This window comes from Myotis daubentonii, chromosome 8, assembly GCF_963259705.1.
Source record: "Myotis daubentonii chromosome 8, mMyoDau2.1, whole genome shotgun sequence".
Lineage (NCBI taxonomy): Eukaryota > Metazoa > Chordata > Mammalia > Chiroptera > Vespertilionidae > Myotis > Myotis daubentonii.
The window spans coordinates 26990686-27008053 of NC_081847.1; the positions used below are offsets into that span (position 1 = coordinate 26990686).

The 17368-nt window shown below is 40.1% G+C and overlaps 1 protein-coding gene across 4 annotated transcripts in view; it reads right to left on the bottom strand.

Moving 5' to 3' along the window:
* Positions 1-17368, bottom strand: part of PLCB1 (phospholipase C beta 1) — a 625546-nt gene that overhangs the window by 172707 nt on the left and 435471 nt on the right. For all 4 annotated transcript variants that reach the window (XM_059705575.1, XM_059705573.1, XM_059705577.1 and 1 more), the window contains exons 6-9: positions 16101-16154; positions 11529-11604; positions 4835-4935; positions 3208-3374 (exon numbers count right to left, since the gene is read on the bottom strand). In XM_059705575.1, the coding sequence (XP_059561558.1) occupies positions 3208-3374; positions 4835-4935; positions 11529-11604; positions 16101-16154 (398 nt within the window). The remainder of the gene's footprint in view (positions 1-3207; positions 3375-4834; positions 4936-11528; positions 11605-16100; positions 16155-17368) is intronic.

Genomic DNA, 17368 nt, shown 5'->3' on the forward strand with positions numbered 1-17368 from the left:
AGTGGGCAAAAACTAATATACACAATCTTAAAAAACTAGGGGGTAGAACTGATTAAATAGGTTAAATGGTTTCTTAAGATTAGGTAAACAGTGATGATGAATTGTTGATTTCTGACCCAGTTGTAGTGGGTTCTGATGTTTTTATCTGCCCACTGTGCTCCTTCATAAGGGTAGCACACCTTATTTGCATTTCAGGGAACCCAACCACTCCTTTCCCAGCGGTAGTCCATGTGGTTTGGGCAGTTAATTCCTCATCAGCTCTACGGAGAGTCATGTGACCTGACTCTGTCCAATTATTACATTCCATCTTTTGGTCCACAGTGATCTAGTATGGAAATGTGGCACACATGCTAATGGCCACAGGTCCACAAAGCATCAAAGTCCACTATCTCTTCTGGGCTCATTTCTCACTGCCATGTGGTACAGGTGTAGTCAGCTAACCAGTGCTCATTTTTAGCATTTAGGCATTGGCCACACTGAAAATTTTTAATTTTATTATATGCTACCTTTTATATAAATGCATAAAGGACTAAATATTAGCACAAGTCAACTTTGTGTAGTGTTTCTTTAACACCTACTTTAAAATATGTTTCTTGATATCAGAGAGTGTGTATATATATAAAAATATTATAATGTAATGTTAAATGTCCTTACTTATTTTCTTATGTGTTTATTGATTAAAGTGTATTAATCAGATGATTCTTGAAGAACATCTTGGTTTTAGACCTTAGGTAAATCTTTTGATGTCAAAGCCTTGATTTGCTTCTTTGCAAAATAATAATGTGCATATTAAAAAGTTACATAATAAGGAAAGCTAATGTCCTTACTCATCATTCACCACATTGAAGTCAAATAATATTTCCTGAAATTATACTTTGTTAGATTTAAGACACACAAAAAAAGGGTTCCTGAAACTATCTTAAAGTCAAACTGCAAAATTAAACTAAAACATAAATTTTCATTTTTGGGAAAAAAAATCTCAAACTCTTAGTTACTAAAGAATTAACCTTTAACCTAACAATGTCGTTTTCCTACAAAGATGGATTTAAAAATCGTTCTCCTATTGACTATGAATAAAAAATCTCTAATCCTCTTTATTCAAATAAATAGAGCCAAAGCAGCAAACAAGATGACCTGGTGTGAAATATCTCAAGTTCATTTTCTTATTGGAGTTTCTGGGTTGTGAAATAAATTCTGTGATTTAAAAAAAATCACACCAAAATGAACATGGAAGTTCCATGATGAATCACATAGCTTGAGAAAAATCGTGCTGCTATTTTAAATGTACCTGAATTGTGTGTGTTTGTGAATATAGAATTCATACCTGGTACAACTATAAGATGGCACTAAATACTCTTGCAAATGCTAAGAGACATCATCTTAACTTTCCTTAGACCAAAATTGGTTCTTGCAGGATTCTAGATTTTTCAATAACCTATTGTAATTTTTTCCTTTGTATCCTCTACTTTTCCAAGGCATCAGAGTTGATGTATGGGGATCCGATGCCACCTGAAACATGGGCTGCCAGCAGTGTGCTGGGAAGGGAGGGGGAAAGGGCAAAGTTTAGGTTCTGAAGTGTGTCATTGGTTCCACAAAAGCTTTTTGTTTTCCTAGCGTTTTAACCTAATGTTATTTACAAGTCCTGTTCGCTCTGCTATAATACTGCTAGTTATTTTTTGGTGAAGTTTGGATTTCAGAAAGGAACTGTCACATTATTTGGGAGAAATCTCCGAGGACTTGCACTCTGTTAAATGGTAAGGAGAAATGCTGTGCTTGTGACACCAGGGAAGAAAGGGCATCATATGGAAGTAAGATCAGAGGGGCAGGCCTGGCAATGCCAGCATATACCGTGGCTTCAGTTGTTCCCTTCAACTGACCTTGGCAACAATAAGAATGATGACAACAGCAAAGGTAAAATGCTTGACCAAGAAAATAAATACTAAACAATGTGGTCTATAAATTCCTAACTAATAGCATGAAGTATAAAATTAATTATAAGATTTTAATTAATACTTAATAAATACTTTCATTTTTCATTTAGAGGTCCAGTTTCAGAATAAATACAAGGGGTTGAAAAACTTTTAAAACTACTTTTATGATAACCATTCTTAGTAATGACTATTCAGCTTGCTAGAGATGTTTGTTACTTATAGATTACCTGCATATTAACATGCAATTTATTTTTTCTTAATAATTGGTTAATTGTACTTCTTTTTCCCTCCCCATGGAATATCTAGGCATTTGCAATAGCATCACTGATGACACACCCATTATCTCAGTGAAGATATCTCAATCCAGATGAGGCTTGGGCTTAGTGGTAAAGAAATAGCTGGAAATCCTTTTCAGGGACAATGATGCTACAAATAATTGAAAATTCTTGGCAATTAAATCATCATGATCTTATTTTGGCAATTCATTTCTCCCAAATCAAAAACATAAATTTCTTTTTTTTTCTTTTTTTCTTTTTAAATATTTTATTGATTTTCCACAGAGAGGAAGGGAGAGAGATAGAGAGTTAGAAACATCGATGAGAGAGAAACATCAATCAGCTGCCTCCTGCACATCCCCCACTGGGGATGTGCCCGCAACCCAAGTACATGCCCCTGACTGGAATAGAACCTGGGACCTTTCAGTCCACAGGCCGATGCTCTATCCACCGAGCCAAATCAGTTTCGGCCAAAAACATAAATTTCTTAATAATTTCCAGGCAACTTAGATCTCTCTTCCTGATATCAGTTTTTAGACTGATTTTTTTTCTATAAATACTACTTTTTCTTTTTTACATAAAGAAATCAAAATTTTATAATATTTTCCCAAGTGGACAAATCTGTCAATAGTGTAAACTAGAATAGGATAAGGGTCCAATCTTTTCCGTTTTAGAGATTTAGAAAAATCTGTGGATCACTTCTCAGAACATCTAAAAACAGACCCTAAAAGGGCAACCTGTAAGACTGTGAATTTCCTGTCTGAGAAAGAAGCATTTAGTCACTGAGTAAATGTAAAATAAAACAAACAATTAGACATCTAAAAAATGTCACATGCATATATATAACTACAACAAAAATCACATATCAAAATTAAAAAAATCTACTTTGGATTGAACCACCAGTAACTTTAAGACAGAAAGGAAAGCAGGCATACAAATGTGTGACCCATTCACAAGCAGAAAGCAGAGCTTCCCTGTGGTGAGGGACAAAGTGGACTGACCTTTTGTGGCGAGGCTAGTGTTGGGTTCATATTTCTCAATCAATACTTGGACTTGCTCTTGCTTTAAAGGTGGGTAAAGTATTTCATTTAGCCGGGGATCTCGCTGCTTAATGTTGATAAAATCCATCATCTGATCAACAGTAAGGTATGGTCTGCTTTTGGCACCACTACAGACAATTAAAAACCATAAATTAGAATATTTGCGACCATCTCATTCAGATATTTGCCCTTAGCTACAGAGAAACCAAATCCTGTCATTCCTGGTAAGAGCATGTTATTCTGAAATTCCTATCTTGCCCCAAAGGCACCGTGCTGCTCCACACAACTGCTGCACCTCCATGGGCTACAAATAAGTTTTCCAATCACTGCCACTAAGTCCCAATGCCCTTGAACAATACCCAATGCATGAGAAAATCCACAGTAGGAAAATATTGCATCTTGTCTGTAAAGATAAACCACTCTAAACTGATCACAGAGGAATGGGTTGTTTTTTTTATTATGACACTAAACTTTTTTTAATGTGTCTTTATTGCTGAAAGTACTAGAGATGTCCCTTTTTTACCCCATTGACCCCTTCTAGTCTGCACCTACTCCAAGCCCCAGGTCTTTACCACACTATTGTCTGTGTCCATGAGTTATGCTTATATGCACATAAATTCTTTAGTTAATCTCTTCCTACAAACCCACCCATCCACCCCTGTCTTCCCTCTGAGATCTGACAGTCTGTTCCATGCTTCTATGTTCCTGGATCTATTTTGTTCATCAAATCCCCATATCCCGCTTAATCATTCAAAGATGTAATAAAAAAGTAAACAATATGTTTAAGCACATTTTTCTTTTCATTAAAGTTACATGTCAACCAGAGTCTATAACTCTTCTATATAGTGTGATTCAAACTTCACATTTTAATCCTGTTGACAGCCAAAAGTCAAGTTCAATGGTACAAATAGTGCACATGTTCAATAAATAATTGATGGCAATGAACATCAACATGTGAGTCTATTCAGCGTCATTCTCGGCAGCACTGTTTGTCTGTCTTCCATATGAAGGAATCCTTATTGTATTTATCAATTTTGAATTGATTTTCTGTCATCATGTAGATTTCAGCATATCAAAAGAGTAAACTGCTACTTCCCCACATTTGCCTTTGTGTTTTGGTTTCTTTATCCTTATTTTTCATTTATTTAAAAACTTAATGCCTATATAATTTCCAACATATAATTTGCAGCCGGGACAGTTCTTAGTAATCCACACTTTTCATTTCACTAATGCAGCTCAGAGAGGTAAGATGGCTAGTTCCCAGTTCAGAGTTCTTTCTGCAACATGAGTCTGTCTCAGCTAAGCTTTCTCTGTTCCAGCCATAAACTTCAAACCACACGGAGCCCCCTGAGGTTACTGAAACAGCTACACCCAGCAACAAATCATAGCAAACTTCCACTCATTAAAAGCCCTGGTTGCACCTCAGGGGCGGAAATACGTGATTATCTCCAGTAACTACACAGAAGCACTGCTATTAGACATAGTGCACAAGAGGGTCTTCCTCTCCCTCTATTGCTCAAATTCCTGCCCTAGCCAGCCTGAGGACCACGGAAGCCGGGAGATAGTGGGTTAAAATGGATGCTCTTACAATTCGGAAAAGATGTTATCAATTTCAGGTCGAGGGCAAAGATGGTTCAGGAAAACTCTGTACACTTCTGGAGTGAAATCTTCTTGAGGTATTGAATCATTCTGGGAAATAAAACAACACTGTCAGTGAATGGTCTTTTTCTTTCCCTATCTTCCTCCCTCCCTGCTTTCCTCAACTCCTTCCCTCCGAACCTTCATTCCCTCTTTTCTTCCATGTGTTCAGGGTAAATATTCAGAAGACATTCATGAGCCCAGCTGTGGGCTCATTTGAACACTGGCTTTGAGGTATCAAAAACCTTATTCTCTCTTGGGTTTTCATTATAATTTAAGTGTAAGAGTTTTCTTCTAAAGAGATGTTAAGGAAATTTCTTAAGTACATTTCTAAAGTGAAGTTAGACTTAGTAAAAAGAGGATCTCTTTAGCATATTTTTAAAGTTTTTATTTTGTTTTGGTTTTAATCTTTTTTATTGTGATAACATTTATGCAACATAAAAAATTTACCATTTTAACCATTTTTAAGTGATCAGTGACATGAAGAACATTCACATTTGTTAAAAAAGTGTAAAGAACTGATTTTGTGTCTTTTTTCCTAAATAATGCTCTTTCAAGTTTGATTAATCTGATAAATTGTAAAATCTCTCTATATAAAAGGCTAATATGCAAATTGTTTGCTCGGGAGTCCAACTGGGAGAGCAGGAGTTTGATTGCTTCCTATGACATGCACTGACCACCAGGGGGCGGTGCAGAACATGGCCGGTGACCAGAGGTGGTGGTGAGGCATTGAGGGAGTGAGGGAAGGAGGAGGCAGGGAAGTGGGGAGGCGGGAAGGCCAGCCCTAGGGACCCTACCCTGCACAAATTTTGTGCACCAGGCCTCTAGTGTTTTCATTAGACAGGAACCATTATTTCTCACTGACTCCTCCTGGCCCTATTGTTTGGGAAGCAAGTCACTGACATAAAAAGTCACTTCTATGACTTATTTTTCTGTGTAGTCGGGCTGCCATGGAAACCGGAAACATGTATTCAAGCCTTTGTTAACAGGAAGGACATTCTTTATGCCGTTTTCCTATTTCAGGTAAGTGTTTATATGGGTGTTTTTATTTTCAAGCCCTTAAACCAAAGAAAACACCCTTCCTTTTGCCATATTTATAGGTTTTGAAATGTACTTTTATAAAAGTTTCTAAAAATTATTGTCTGAAATCGTACATTCCTTGCTAACAGGTAAGAAAACTTAGCTCACCACTTAGTTCTCTCCCATATTTGTGGGCTGAACAAATAAAAGAATATTTTCTTTACTAAACCCATTTATAAAGCACAAAAAAATCTATTTTTAAAAACAGAATTTTGAGACAAACAAACATTATACATAGCAAGATGCATTACACCATTAAGCTTAAATACCTGGACACCAATTTTGAAGTCATGAGCACAAGTGGTCAAATCCAAGAACAATAGGAAGTTTCCATGGATTGTTTTATTGGTGTTTTGCCACTCATAAAATGGGGACAAGTACAACCTGTAAACTGGTTTCCAAAGTCCCGTTCTATTCACAAGATGGAAAAAACCCTTTGCCTAGAAGTTGTACATTTTCCATTGCCCCCTTTCTGTGACTTAAGCACCCACATCTCCTTAAGTAGCTGTGTAAATAGCTGGAAATGACCTTCTCTATTCTACTTTTTGGCTGAGAGACACAGAGAAGGTAAATATTTAAATATCAATAGTAGTAAAGAAATACTGAATAGCTCTGTGAACTCCAAGCATGTTCTCCCATTCTCTCTACTATTTAGTTACTATTTGGAGTTCACTCTTCTCCCCACCCCAACCTTACCCAGCACACACATATATGGATTTTATCTAAGAACATCAATAATTGTTTTCTTTCCCTTCCTGACCCCTTTTCTCCCTCCCTTCTTGTCTTTAGCTAAAATCTCTTCCTCTGGGAGCCTTTCCTTTCTCCCAGACAGGGTTTTGCCTTCCATTCTGTGATACCATCACACCTTGCTTGTCTCATATTTCAACACTCATTTAACAGGATTCTGCTCCCAGCTGTACAATTCTATTACTTTCCAGCCTGCAGATCTACACAAACTAGGACCTGCATTTTGCTTGTTAACTGCTCTATCTCCAGTGTGTAGCATACTTCAGGTGCACACTAATTACTTACTAAATGAATGAATGTAATTTATGAGAAAGGTATAAGTTGATAGCAAGGACTTATGTGCTCTATGTTTCCCTTTGAATAGCAGATTTAGCTAAAGTCATTTATATAAGATTCCAGACACATAACTCCATAGAACAATATGCTTTAGTAGAACTCTAACCACTGTTTATTTACCAGCTGTGAATCAGAAGTTCCTATAAAGGGAAACAGATTAATTAAGATAATATGAATAAACGCAATTTATTGTCATCACCAGTTGGATGTTAGAGCATAGAAAAAGGAAAACATTTCAATACAGCTGATTTTCCTTGTCTCATTTTTCTCTTGTCCAACTTGAGAAAGCCTTTGGAGTCAGTCGGTGAGAGAGAAAAATTTTTTTGTTAAAATGTGCATCATTGGGTCCTAGCTGGTTTGGCTCAGTGGATAGAGCGTTGGCCTGCAGACTAAAGGGTCCTGGGTTCCATTCCAGTCAATGGTACATACCTGGGTTGAGGTATCAATCCCCAATAGGCGGCATGCAGGAGGCAGCCAATCAATGATTCTCTCTCATCATTGATGTTTCTCTCTCTCTCTCCCTTTCCTCTCTTAAATCAATAAAAATATATTTTAAATGTGTATTATTAAAAGCTAAAGTGAAAGAGTATAGGGGAGTAATTTTGTAAGAAATAGGTATTTAACATTCAGAAAATGTTATTTGAAAATATGTTAATTTATTGAAATAGACTCTAATAACGCAAGAGTTCACATACAGATTTCATCTCAACAAAACAATGAATTATTTCTCAATAAATTCAGTATTTTAACCTATTCACAATATGTTTTTTCTAAAGCTATAAATCAAAAGTTGAGTTAGCCATAATGTACATGAAATACTTACAAGTAAGCTGCTCATAATCAATCTCCAAATGTTTTTGTTAATTTTTCATTTGTTAATTTCAGAGAGAAAGAAGAGAGAGGGAGAGAGAGAGAGAGAGAGAGAGAGAGAGAGAGAGAGAGAGAGAGAGAGAGAGAGACATGGACTTGATGTTCCATTTACCTTGGTTTATCGAGATAACACTGCAATCAACTGAGCTATCCAGCCAGGGCTTCAATGAGGCTTTAAATTTTTTATATCAGTTATTTTAAGAATCACAGCTACAAAAATGATTATATTTCTGATTTATATTTATGATGTAAGACATAGGAAAAAGGCAAATCTAACAGTTATCCTGTAAAAATAACTTTCATTCATAATATTCTTTAGAAAATTTAAGGTGTTCTTTTAATTTAGAAAACACTATCTCCCTCAGTATTGCATACACTATATGTTCCTAAATATAGTACACTTTGTTATTCAAAATAAACACATGGATTTACTCCTTATCTTCATCATTAAAAGAAAATACATGTGCCAACGCTATGCCAAGACTAAAATATAACTATAATAAACCTTATTATTTAAAAGAAACACATAGATTTATTCCTTATCTTCTTCATTAAAATGCAAACACATAAGCCAGTGCCTTATTGAGACTACTATAACATTCCAAATGACCCTGAGCTGTTCTCAAGTTAATAAGACTTAAATCAAAGGTAATTTGCTTCAAGTAAACTATTTTCAGTGCTCAGAAAGTTTGTGGGTAAAGTGGTAATTTTCTGAATATGCAAAGGTCTTCAAAGGTTTCACTGGAAAATGTGTTTGGATTATTAATAGAACTACAGTAATTGCTTTGTCTCTCTTTTTTGCTGTAGTACTACTTTTTAACAATTAAGGTAATTTGGACAAGTGACTGTAATCTCTGAAGGAGTACCCTTTAAAGGAATGTGTTATTCCAATGGATCACGTTGGCTGGGACACAAGTTCAAGTGCATTAATTATCCCTAACAATGTGCACAAAGACAATGTTTAAAAAATCTCAACAGGATATCCACTGTGTTTCTGGTAATGTGCCTATTTACAGAACACAATTAAATCTAGTTGGAATGACCGCCGGCTATGAAACGAGGCTCCAGACATGCAGAATTATCTACCATTTATATAACTTTTCTTCTGTGTAGTATTTAAAATACTTCTTGTTAGTATATCCCAAATCTTTTTGCTAATTAGTAGATATTTTCTAGAGACACTGTTCTGTAGATATGAAATTACAATGAGGATTTCAAACAGAGTCAGTTTGCAGAAGCATTTATTTCCAAGCTCTGAAACTGTCTCTGCTTTTTAAATCTTTTAAAGCATTCAATTTCTACAACTCTTCCAAGTAAAGTGTACTTTACTAAGAATAATGATCTTTCAAAACTTTATGATGGAGGTTGATCATATTTTTAAAAAATCTCCAATTTGTTCTCAGAAAACTGTCATAACATTTAATTTACTAAAGATAAATATGTTTTTCAATTTAAACACGACTCCTGTTATTTGAATCTCATTTTCCTTTTCAAATGTCTCCAGTTGACTTTGGTCTGAAAGCATGAACCTATAATAGACATAGTGGATTGTAAAAACTCAATTTATATTTATTGGCTGAATTTTCAGAATCCAATTGTTTAGAAAATTTCAATTTACAGAGAATTGATTGATGGGTTTGACTTTCTATGAAGTTTAATTTTTTACTCCTTTTCCTTAGCTAGATATTATTAATAATAACAACAATAATAATAATAACTTAAATTTTTGATCATTATATGTCACAAATGTTATCCAGTAAAGGTAAAATACGGAGCAGTTACAGAGGAAAAACACTTGATGCCCATCTTTCTAAATTAATCTCTCCCACTTGCTTTTTTGTGCTTAAATGCAGTTCTCATTCAGGCCTAGTCTTTCCGGCCTCAGGGCCTTGCACACATTGTTTAATTTTTTTGGAATGAGCTTCTCTCATTCTCACTGGCAGCCCTCCACTCCTTTTGTTCCTAGAATGCCCCACAAATTACACATGTCAGTTGAGGTGCTTGACCAGCATCCCCAGACTCTGATCCTGGAACCCTGGGACTTAACTGTGTTCACTACCATATTCTCAGTGCTTGAGGGCACCCAGAAAGAATTCAAGAAATATTTATTTAATTATCAACCTTAGTTATTTCTTTCTTACTCCAAAACATCCACTGGGAGAGCAATAATAAGAAAGTTTGATCATTTCATTTTGCTTATTAAAGTGAAGGTTAAAATGTTTGGAAGCTTCCCCACTGCTCTGCCCTAGTGTTGGAGTATCAGCATCTGTTTCCACCTGTAGCAGGAAACTGGTGGTGGAATGGCACTCTTGTTTTTCCTTATTTTCTTCTACCTACCAAAGTCGTTATTACACTTAATTTTTTTCTGAAAAGTATTCCCAACAAGAACTGACCGGTGAACCTAATAATGGCACCCATACTTTTTCACATTTACTTATACGCTTAAGGATGGCTCCTCAACTTCGTTCTCTGCAACTTGAGCATTGCCAGTGGGTTTTAGAGGCTCAAAGGTTCTCCCTACAGCACAAGGAGTGTCCTTGGGAAAGTGCTTACTTGTTGCTTAGATACCAGGATAAAAATACTTTGCAACAGAAAGGAGAGTTCTGCATAGAGCAGAGAAAGAGGCGTTCTGCAATAGACCCATTTCTCTCAGAAACAATGGTTAAAAAAATCATTTTAGAGCCAGGCATGTAGAAATGTACTGAAATGAAGGCAAATTCATTAAGTTTCAGGGATTAACACATATTGAGTGCCTTGAATATGTTTGGCATGAAAAAGAGCATACTACAACCTTGTCTTCTCATCTACCGTTCCACCCTCTGAGCAAAGTAGCAGTCTCCAAACTGTGCTGATCTGCTTCCCTCTCAGCAAAAACTTTGAGCACAGCCCTGCAGAGCATGGAAATATATTTCTTTACAAACATGTACTGCTATATTAATTGCTTAGTAACTTATAACTCTTAAAACCTGAAATTTTAAGAGTGAGCTAAGATTACATTCATATTTCAAATATCTTCCTAATCATAATCTATAATGATTAGCTAATATCTCAAGGGACACCAAATATCAAGAAGTTTAAATTCTTAATAATGTTAATATTTTTGGCCAATACATTTTATATCAGTTTTTAATTTTTATTGATAAAGAACAAAGGTCTTTCTAGATTAAAATGTCGGAATAAGGGGAATGAAAGAAAATATAGTTACAGTGACCTCACATATTGTAAATATTAACAAATAAGTCCTATGGTTTTTTTTTTGTTTGTTAATTCTCACTGGAAAATAATTTTTCTATTGATTTTTAGAGAGAATGGAAGGGAAGGAGAGGTGGAGTGAAGGAAAGAGAGAGAGAAACATTGATGTGGATTGGTTGCCTCCTACACCTGCCCTGACCAGGTTGGAAATCGAATCGAATCTGCAACCCAGGTATGAGCCATTGACTGGAAATCAAACCCGTGACCCGTTGGTGGGTGGGTCAGCTCTCTAACCACTGAGCAACACAGCCAAAGCTCCTATGGTTTGATGTTTGGGTAGCATTTGGGGCAACCTACACTTTATTATGATTGCTCAAAGCTATTTAGTAGTGCTAATTTTAGATAGGCAACATGCTCACCCTTGATGATGGAAGACTACAAGCCTCTAAAGCAGTTTCAACTCGTTTCCGGTCTGCTGAAAACAAGCGGTATATGCTGCAAGTGAAAGCACAACAGTGAGAGGTGGTTGAAAGGGAGATGGATCCCAAGACTTGTAGGTGATGCCAAACGAAAACATCCCACTGAATCAACCTCTTTGGCATTCAGCTTTAAAGCATTAAAAACTTCCCATCATAGCATGCATATGCACATGTGTTCTGAAAGATTGATGCGTGTGCTTTTTATAATCAAAGTGCCTAATATAAAATCAATATTTTGAGACAATGGTGATCACTCAATTAAAAGGCATTGCACTAAATAGTCTCTAATATTAAGCACTAAAATAAATATCCTTGCTAATTTTGTCCCCTTGCTGCTACCCCTTGCTCTAAAGGTGTACATTGTTAATATCCTATCTAATAAAAGAGAAACATGGTAATTAGCATATGACCGCTACCCTTCCAATTGGCTAATCAGGGCAATATGCAAATTAACTGCCAGCCAAGATGGCGGCAGGCAGCCAGGCAGCTTGAAACTAACATGAGGCTTGCTTGCTTCAGTGACGGAGGACTTCAACGTTCCCAGCCTGCCCTGCCGGCCTCTGAGCTTGCAGTTTGAAACATTGTAACAAATATAGAAGCTAAACAAAACCCCAGAAATCTTCTTTCAGCCAGCCGGGATCTCAGAGCTGGAGTTGATACAGTGTCTCGATTATAGAACCCAAACAAACCAGATACCTGCTTTCAGCAGCAGAGGCCTCAGAGCTGGAGCCAGAGCTAAAGCTGGCCCAGAATAAAAAAGAAAAGAAAAAAAGGAGCAGTTGGGAGCTTCAGTCCCAGCCTGAAAACAGCCCTCAGCCCCTCACCCAGACTGGCCAGGCACCCCAGTGGGGATCCCCACCCTGAAGGGTGTGTGACCAGCTGCAAACAGCCATCATCCCCTCATCCAGGCTGGCCAGGCACCCCAGTGGAGACCCCCACCCTGATCCAGGACACCCTTCAGGGCAAACCAGCCAGCCCCCACCCATGCAACAGGCCTCTGTCCTATATAGTAAAAGGGTAATATGCCTCCCAGCACCGGGATCAGTGGAGCCGCGAGGCCTCCCAGCACTGGGATCAGCAAGACAGGGGCAGCGCCCAAACCCCCTGATCACCCTGCGGCTCTGTGTATGATAGGGGGCGGGGCCACAACCTCCCTATCCGCCCTGCTCTGTTCGTGACAGGGGAAGGTGCCCCAACTACCTGATCAGCCCTGCTCTGTGCCTGATAGGGGGTGCTCCCCAACCCCCTGATTGCCCTGCGGCTCTGTGTGTGACAGGGTGTGGCGCCCCAACCCTCTGATGGTCCCTGCTCTCTGTGTGACAGGGTGTGGCGCCCTAACCCCCCCCCCCCCACGGGCCCTGCTCTGTGTGTGATGGGGTAGAGCCATAACCTCCCCATTGGCCCTGCCCTGAGTGTGACAGTGGCGGTGCCCCAACCCCCTGATTGGCCTTGCTCTGTGGGTGATAGAGGGCGGCGCCCCAACTCCCTGATATGCCCTGCTCTGTGCGTGACAGGGGGCGGTGCCCCAACTCCCCTATTGGCCCTACTCTGTGAGTGACGGGGGGGGGGAGCTCCCCAACCCCCTGATGGGCCCTGCTCTGTTAGTGACAGGGGGCAGCGCCCCAACCCCCTGATTGGCCCTGCTCTGTGCGTGACAGGGGGTGGCACCGCAACCTCCCCATCGACCCTGCCTTGAGTGTGACAGGGGGCAGTGCCCCAACCCCCCAATTGGCCCTACCCTGAGCGTGACTGAGGGTGGCATCACAACCTCCCAATCCGCCCTGCTCTGTGCATGACAGGGGGCAGCGCCCCAACTCCCCAATCGGCCCTGCTCTGAGCCTGACCAGGAGCTGCACCTAGGGATTGGGCCTGCCCTCTGCTACCTGGGAGCAGGACTAAGCCAGCAGGTCGTTATCTCTCGAGGGGTCCCAGACTGCGAGAGGGCACAGGCTGGGCTGAGGGACCCTTCCTCCCCCCTCGAGTGCACAAATTTTTGTGCACCGGGCCTCTAGTCTATAATAATAAAAGTGTATTATGCTAATTAGACCAGATGTCCTTCCAGACGACCTTCTGGACAAAGCCGCAGCTGTGGGCAGAGGCAGAGGCCCCTGGCTGCCATGGTGGCAGCGGGGGCTGAGACCTTTGCACAAATTTCTTGCATCAGGCCTCTAGTCTATATATATAAAACCCTAAGCGACCCACCAACTGGCTGGTTGCTATGACGCACAATGACCACCAGGGGGCAGACACTCCAACCAATAGTTATGACACACACTGACCACCAGGGGGCAGGGGCTCAATGCAGGAGCTGCCGAGCTGTGATGACTTGGCAGCTGTGGTTCTTGGGTGACATACCCGGAACCAGAGAGGAGGGAGCCCAATTCCAGGGTGCATCACCCAAGAACCACCCTCTCGCAATCCAGTGCTGGAAGCCGGTCCATCCTTGCTGCTTGACACAGTCGCTGCAGGAAAGAAACATCTGCACAGCATATTTTTCAAGGGACCTGGCGTATATAGCATACTGTTCTTAATATGTTTGTTCCCCTTAGCGCTGTGTGTTTTAACCAGGGTCACCTCTCCGAGAAAGGTTGTTTCCCCAGGTAGGGATTTTTTCCTGAAGTCAGGGAGGGGATAAAACTCCTTAACTAAGTGCCAGGTGGGTAGTTAATCACTTTAACTACAAACAATCATGCTTAAGCTACATAATCTTTACTCCCTGGAATGGAGATAAGAAACGCCCTAACCTTTGTAATAGAGATTGATAGGATTGAATCAACTGGTATAAATACAGATGTAACAAGACAGAAAGAGAGAGAACTTAGAAGACAGAACCAAGAGAGACAGAACCTAGGCACAGAACCTACACAGAACGTTCTCTAGAGACAGAAGAACTTCGCTGGAGAGAACATGGCAAAAGATCCTGGACAGAAACTGGCCTCAGAACCTAGAGACAGAACCTAGCGAGAGAACATGGCAAAAGATCCTGGACTGAACCTGACTACAGAAATTGGCAAGAGAACCTGACTAGAACCTGGAGACTGAACCTGGCTGGAGAACCTGGACAGAACCTGGCTGGAGAACCTAGCAAGGGAACATGGCTACAGAACCTGGCTGGAGAACCTGGAGAACCTGGCTGGAGAACATGGACACAGAACCTGGCTGGAGATCCTAATCAGAACTTCGCTGGAGATCCAGACCAGAACTTGGCTGGAGATCCTGGCTAGAGATCCTGGCTAGGCTGCTGATCAACTGAACGCTGTCTCCGTGTCATTCCTTCTTCGCCGACTCCGTCCACACCTTTGGGGACCCCTGGCCCTGCTGGGGTTGGACCCCGGCAATCCAGGACACCTCGGGGGATGCCAGAGAGCCAGTTTCTGCCAGATCCCCGCAGGCCAGGCTGAGGGACCCCACCAGTGCACAAATCCATGCACTGGTCCTCTAGTTATTAAAAATAATTAATGATTTAACTTTTACATTAACAGAAACCCACTAGTACCTAGTAAGCCAATGGTTAAAGACTTTTGGCTAAATATGGTCTAAATATGTGCTTTTTTTTGTCAGTAATTTGGCTTTTAAAATATAACCAGTACTGCTATATTTAATACTATATTTAATACTGGTGGGGGTCCCTTGGCATAGCCTGCAGGGATTGGGCCAAAACTGGCTGTCTGACATTCCCCGAGGGGTCCTGGACTGTGAGAGGGCAGTTCTTGGGTGATGCACCCTGGAATTGGGCTCCCTCCTCTTTGGTTCTGGGTGCATCACCCAGCTGGGCAGCTCCTGTGTTGAGTGTCTGCCCCCTGGTGGTCAGTGCGTATCATAGCTACTGATAGGAGCGCCTGCCCCCTGGTGGTCATTGTGAGTCATAGCTAGTGGTCGGAGAATTGAATGGTCACTTAGGCTTTTGTATATATATATATATATATATATATATATATATATAATAATTTGGATTTAACGCTGCTATGGCAACATTGGAAAATCTAGTACCTGAGGCCCACTAGTCCCACAGGAATATGGTGGGGTTGAGTTGTCATTGTCCCGTTTAGACGGGGGATTTCACTCTTCAATTCTTCTTCCTGATGCTCGATTGTTTCATCTTTTCTTTTCCCACCTGGCTTCTGTTGACATTTGAGTTTGAGACCCCTGCTTTCAGGTTAGTGTCATCGTGGTATAAAAAGACACCGTGGTCACCCAATCACCATCCTAGAATAGTTCTTAATTCTTCATCTCAGATAATCTTTTGGAATATCAGCAAGATTCCCCCCGCCCCCTCCACCTTTTCTTGCTTTGGTGTTTCTTAAAAATGAGGCCACAGAAAGGGGACGAAACCCTGAGACCCTCTGAGGAAAACAGCTGCACTGATGTGAACAGGCGTGTGAGGGAGGGTGGGGTGACCATGCATTTCCATGCTCCCACTTGGGCCAGAGGAGAAACAACACAGAGTCATGGCATGGACTCAGATCTTTGGGAAAAACAAAACGAAGAATGAGAAATGCTCACACAGCTTACTTTTTGAGAGGAATGCGCCCTTCTGGAGTGACTTGCAGCTTAAGTTTAGTATAGCTGTTGGGGAAGCAGAAAAACAAGTGTTTAATTTTTAAAAAGCAAATCATTTACATTGGAAAAGGGCTCATGCATATGCACAGTTCACTGAAATTTCACAAGCTGTCCACGTCTCTGCAGTTGGTACCCTGATCAAGAAATAGAATATTAACACACTGTAGCATCCCAGCAGCCCCTCTCACACCCCCTTCCAGAGTCTATTCCCCAAAAGGGAACCATAATCCTGACTTTGACCAATATAGACAATTTTTGCCTGTTTTTGTACTGTATGTGAATGGAATCACATTATTTTATGTCTGGCTTCTTTTACTCAATGCTGTTTTTAAGATCCATCCATGCTTTTGCTTATAGTTGGAAAGCATTCATTCTCATTGCTCTATAGTATTCCATTGTGTGAATATAGCACCTGTATTTATCTTTTCAACTTCTTCTGGACATGGGGCTACAGAGATGAAGCAACAGAATTTGGGACCACTACTTTAAGAAACTGCACACGGTATGATCCAGCAGTCTCATATTGAATAGTACATGCAACAGAAATGTTCATAACGTGTTCATCAAAAGACATGGTCTAGTGTCCATAGCAGCTATTCATAGGGAGACATCTATCCGGAACAGACATTCGCAATAGGTAATAAATGATTAGCTAAATAGATGTTTTCACTAGCTATAACATGCTGGGTTTCAGATAAAACATTTATCTCTGTGTCATGGCCCACTGTGTCATGGCCCACTAACATTGCCTGGCACAAAAGATGTTCAAAAAATGTCTATTAGATAAATGTCCATTAGATGGTAAAAAGAAAAGATAAAAAGAAAGGGGTAGAGGAGGAGGTGTATGAAGGGTCAAACTCAAGGTGACAACTAAAGAGATGAGATGATGAGATAATGAGAAAGCATTTAAGTCAGCGGTTCTCAACCTGTGGGCTGCGGCCCCTTTGGGGGTCGAATGACCCTTTCACAGGGGTCGCCTAAGACCATTGGAAAACACATATATAATTACATATTATTTTTGTGATTAATCACTATGCTTTAATTATGTTCAATTTGTAACAATGAAATTGGGAGTCACCACAACATGAGGAACTGTATTAAAGGGTCGTGGCATTAGGAAGGTTGAGAACCACTGATTTAAGTGAAGACCTGTGGCTACTGACTCAAACTAAAAGAGATTCATAGAAAAGTTGGAGAGAAATGTGGTCTGAAGCTTAGGT